General features: G+C 48.4%; 1 protein-coding gene across 1 annotated transcript in view; it reads left to right on the top strand.

Annotated features, from left to right (window-relative positions):
- The first annotated feature begins 721 nt into the window (after nucleotides 1-721).
- LY75 (lymphocyte antigen 75) overlaps nucleotides 722-4,278 on the top strand; it is a 103,884-nt gene continuing 100,327 nt past the window's right edge. Inside the window, exon 1 of the mRNA XM_024122316.1 lies at nucleotides 722-815. Within this exon, the coding sequence (XP_023978084.1) occupies nucleotides 722-815 (94 nt within the window). The remainder of the gene's footprint in view (nucleotides 816-4,278) is intronic.

Here is a 4,278-nt window from a genome sequence, read left to right as displayed (position 1 = left end):
TTGCAGAAGCCAAATGGTTATAAAGCCTAATCATCCTTGGAAGTATTATAGGGTCACTCGAATAGCTCTTGCTTTTAATTCTTTAACAACTGTGGGTCAACCTCATTGTGCCATTACCTCACCTTTGTTTGCACTATCAAAATACGCAAGACGTTGCCAAGGACGACTGAATTCTTTGGCTCGACCGCAGCTGTAACAGGATGGGTGAACATTTCCCTCTTTGGGGTACGAGGGGATGTGGGTGCCTTCCCAGGCCAACCGTGCAAAAGGAAGACGTCATGCCTGACTGAGGGGCGCTAGGCAGAAAGCAAGGTCCTAAAATGACCACCCACCAGGGCGGTGCCAAGTCCCAGCAAGGGCCGCGTCTCCTCAACTTTACTGAAGAAGCGGCGGGGCGCAGGACCCCCTCATCCGTTAGTCTGGGCGGCGCTCTGCCCTCTAGCCTGGCGCTCACCACCCGCCTACTCGCGGGGCCGCCCTTCGCAGGTGCGCAGAGCTCCTTACGCATCGTCTTCCCGCCTTGTATCCTCACCGCCCCCCCGCCCCCCACGCCCTGGGACCGAGGACTTGCTGATCCGATTGGCCGAGGGCGGCGGGGGCGGGTCCGGGGCGCCCGGGGAAGCCAGGGGCCCAGGCGCTGGCGGGGCTGACTCCGCGCACCGGGAGGGCTGGGTGCCGAGTGCCCCCGAGGATTCGACTGACCCGCCCGAGCCGGCTCAGGATGAGGACGCGCTGGGCCACCCCTCTCCGTGCGGCGGAGCTGCTCGTGCTGTTCCTTCCGTGCTTCGGTCTGGTGGAGCCCTCTGGCCGCTCAGGTAACCGCGGGCGCGTCCGCTTGCCGGCCGCCTGGAGACGTCGACGTTGCCAGGCCGGCTGACTTTCCTCGGTTCGGGTTAGGGCTGCGCTCCGGGGTCACGTCACCTCTGCTTTGCTCGGGGCTGGAGCCGGACAAGTGAGCCGAAGGGAGGCCCGGGGAGAAGCAGCTCCATTACCCTCGGGGTCCCGGAGGAGGGCGGGGTGGGGCGTGGGAGCGCCGGGCTTTTCTCGTGCTGAGGGCGAGGAGTCCACCGTAGGGGAGGCACCCAGAGTCTTTTCAGAACGAGGCTCCCGCTCTTTCCTCGTCCTCTCTCCTCTAAAATCTTGCTTCCCTAGAGTATAGTGCTCCTTAACACCCACCCAAGCCCCATCCCGCCCATCTCTCCCCTCCTTCGTCCCTTGGTCACCTCGACCACTCAATGTCAAGAGGAGCTTTCCACCCACAGCGCCAGAATGAGTAACGATTCCCTGACTTCACTGCGTTCATGGTGCACATCAAAAAGCCATGTCTCCTGCAGTGACCATGGCCGTGACTCTGTTATGATGTCCTCCCCCAGTGCCTCGAGCAGAGGCCGTTTCTTCTACTTGGCTTATCAGCTCCAGACGACCGCCCCATGCCCCACCCCAGAGGCCGGTGGTCCCGCGGTGGAGCTCAGGTTGCTTGCCCAGAGACCTCCCGCCTGTCACTTCAGAAGCAGGACCAGGATCCGACACCCTTCGCTGATGCTCTGGGCAGTGCTTGCCGCACCAACCCCTTTGCAGCACCCGGAGTGTGCTTTTACTTTCTCTTTTTGCCTTGGCCAAAGGTGTGCTGAGGATTTTGTTTCTTAGTCTGGATGCTTAATAGGCAATCAGTGAGCCGTCCCCACCTATCACTTCCGTCATCTTGTCTAGATGAGGAAGTAAAAGATGGTCGAGGGAGTTTTTGAAAAGTTTCAGTTTGCTTGTGGCATTTACTTTCTTTGCAGCTAAACTAAGTTACTGTCTGAGTTATAGGTTGTTCAGAGTACGAATGGCATCATCTTATCTACCTCAAGAACTTTTTAGTTGACCCTGTTCTGATTCACACTTCTGTGTTCTTTGATCCTCCATGTTGGAAACTACCAAAAGGCCTTTGCTGCTGTGAGAATTCTATTTTGCCTGCCCCATAATCCAGGGAGAAAATTTTCACCGCAGCGACTAACTATAGTCAAAACGCACTAGCCTTTCAATCACTATACTCTTGGTTTCCATCTACATTTGCTTTAGTCTTATCTGTTTTGTCTCCCGCATAGAACTCAAGACTTCCTTAATTTTTGCAGTCTCTACAATCCCTGGCCTTTCTCATCAACCCAAAGCAAAGAGCACCAGCTTAACGCCATTCTTCCTGCACTAGGTCCTCGCAGGTATTTGTTTTCCTGCATCCTTCCCCACCTTGAGCAGCTGCTCTGATCAGCTTACACACACCATCATACCAGACTTGTGGCCCTATTAAGGGAAGCGCTGGAATTTTGAAACCCTAGCCATTTGGGTAGCTTGTTGGCAGTATGCCAGCTTCATGATGCTGGTGATGGCGCGCACTTCATCACATGGACGCAGCTAGGTTTGCACAGGTGGTCTCCCTTGCTCAGATGCTGGAGGAGTACCTCTGCGTCCTTGGGGAAATGCCAATTGCTTAGTTAACTTTTTTGCCTCCTTGGAAAGCCAACAGCTTGAAGTAAACTAACTCTTCAGGGACTTCTGAAGTTCTCACCAGCCCACACCACCCAGTCTGAACCCCATGACTTTCTGACTGCTAGTACACTGATGTGGACCCAGCTGTCACTTCAGGACCTGTTTTTTGTTTGTTTGTTTGTTTTGGCTTTATTTATTTTTGGCTGAGTTGGGTCTCCGCTGCTGTATGCGGGAGGACCTGTTTTTGAACTGGCACATCCAGACTTCTGAGTCTCTTCTAGTGTACACTCTGTGCACACATGGTAGCAACTCCACAAAATGCTTAACAGTGTGGGCTGTGGAAGTTCCCCTGAAACTAAAAAAGCTGCAGTCTTCATCCTTCTTGCCTTCCCAAGCCATCTCTTCTCCATTTGTCTGTGGTTACAAAATGTTGAGGTCCAGCTTCTCTTCTCTTTGGAATGTGCAGAACTCTTTGGTTTAGGGCTTGTAACAAAGGAGTTACTTCACAATCAGACAATAAGAAATAGTTTTCCTGTGATGGTCTAAAAATTCATTTGCATTTATGATAATGCTGTGTAGCCATTTCCTCTCAAACACCAGTAAAATGTTTATGTAAAATGAAACATTAAAAAGTGCTTCTTTTCATCAACCTCTGTCTTTTAGATTTGTCCCAATGTTGTATTTGTAGGTAAATATTAAAATTCCATTTAGGGCCAGTATAAAGTTAACAAGATGCAATATAAGGCTATCAATAAAGAATCTGTTTTATAAATTGCTCTGCATTCACCTTTTCAAAGTGTAACACATTTCTGATATATGTCATAGACCCTTATTTAACAAATTTTCTAAATAAATTATTTTTATACTTTCTTAGTCCTTCTCCCCACTCTTCAGCCTACCCTCCCAATAGGGTCACAAGACTGGGGCAGACTGAACAGCTTCTTCTTAAGGGTAAAGAAAGACAGGGGAAAACATCCTGAGTACAAGACTCTCCCTAGGTTATATATTATGTATGAATGCTTACACATACATCATGTATGAAGGCTAATAACAAGTTTCCTTAAATCATATCAATAATTAATGTATTTGCTAAGTGATCACTATAGGTGTCAAGCATTGATATTACATACTTGGTTAAAAGACAGATTTAGAATGAGGCAAGTATCTATAATCATAGATGTTTGCGATTAGGTAAGAAGCTTGGCCATTCCTCTTCAATGTAGCTACTCCACACCTCTCCTGTAGTCTTTCAGAGGTCCTACAAGCTTGTTAAGTCCATGGGTGTCCTAAAAGTTAAACATACAGTAAATGGGAAAGGTTAAATTTTTTTTCTCTTCTAAAGAGTACTTTTAAAGCAGCACTGTCACTTAAGTGCACATGCCCAATACAGATGGAATTCAAATGACCTAAAATTCTACTAGCATGACGTAATAAAGTTGTGCACATCTGTTTAAGAACAATATGCAATGAACTTAGCACAGACCTGTAAAGCCTACAAGGCTAGAAAAACTCAGTTAGTAGAAGCATAGGATGTTAGTACTGGAAGTGACTTAGATTTCTTTTTTTTTTTTTAACATCTTTATTGGAGTATAACTGTTTTACAATAGTGTGTTAGTTTCTCCTTTACAACAAAGTGAATCAGTTATACATATACATATGTTCCCATATCTCTTCCCTCTTGTGTCTCCCTCCCTCCCACCCTCCCTATCCCACCCCTCTCATGGTCACAAAGCACAGAGGTGATCTCCCTGTGCTATGCGGCAGCTTCCCACTAGCTATCTAATTTACATTTGGTAGTGCATATATGTC

The sequence above is a fragment of the Physeter macrocephalus genome, chromosome 2, assembly GCF_002837175.3.
Source record: "Physeter macrocephalus isolate SW-GA chromosome 2, ASM283717v5, whole genome shotgun sequence".
Lineage (NCBI taxonomy): Eukaryota > Metazoa > Chordata > Mammalia > Artiodactyla > Physeteridae > Physeter > Physeter macrocephalus.
Note: the sequence above shows the minus strand (reverse complement) of the source record. Positions and strands in the feature narration are given on the sequence as shown.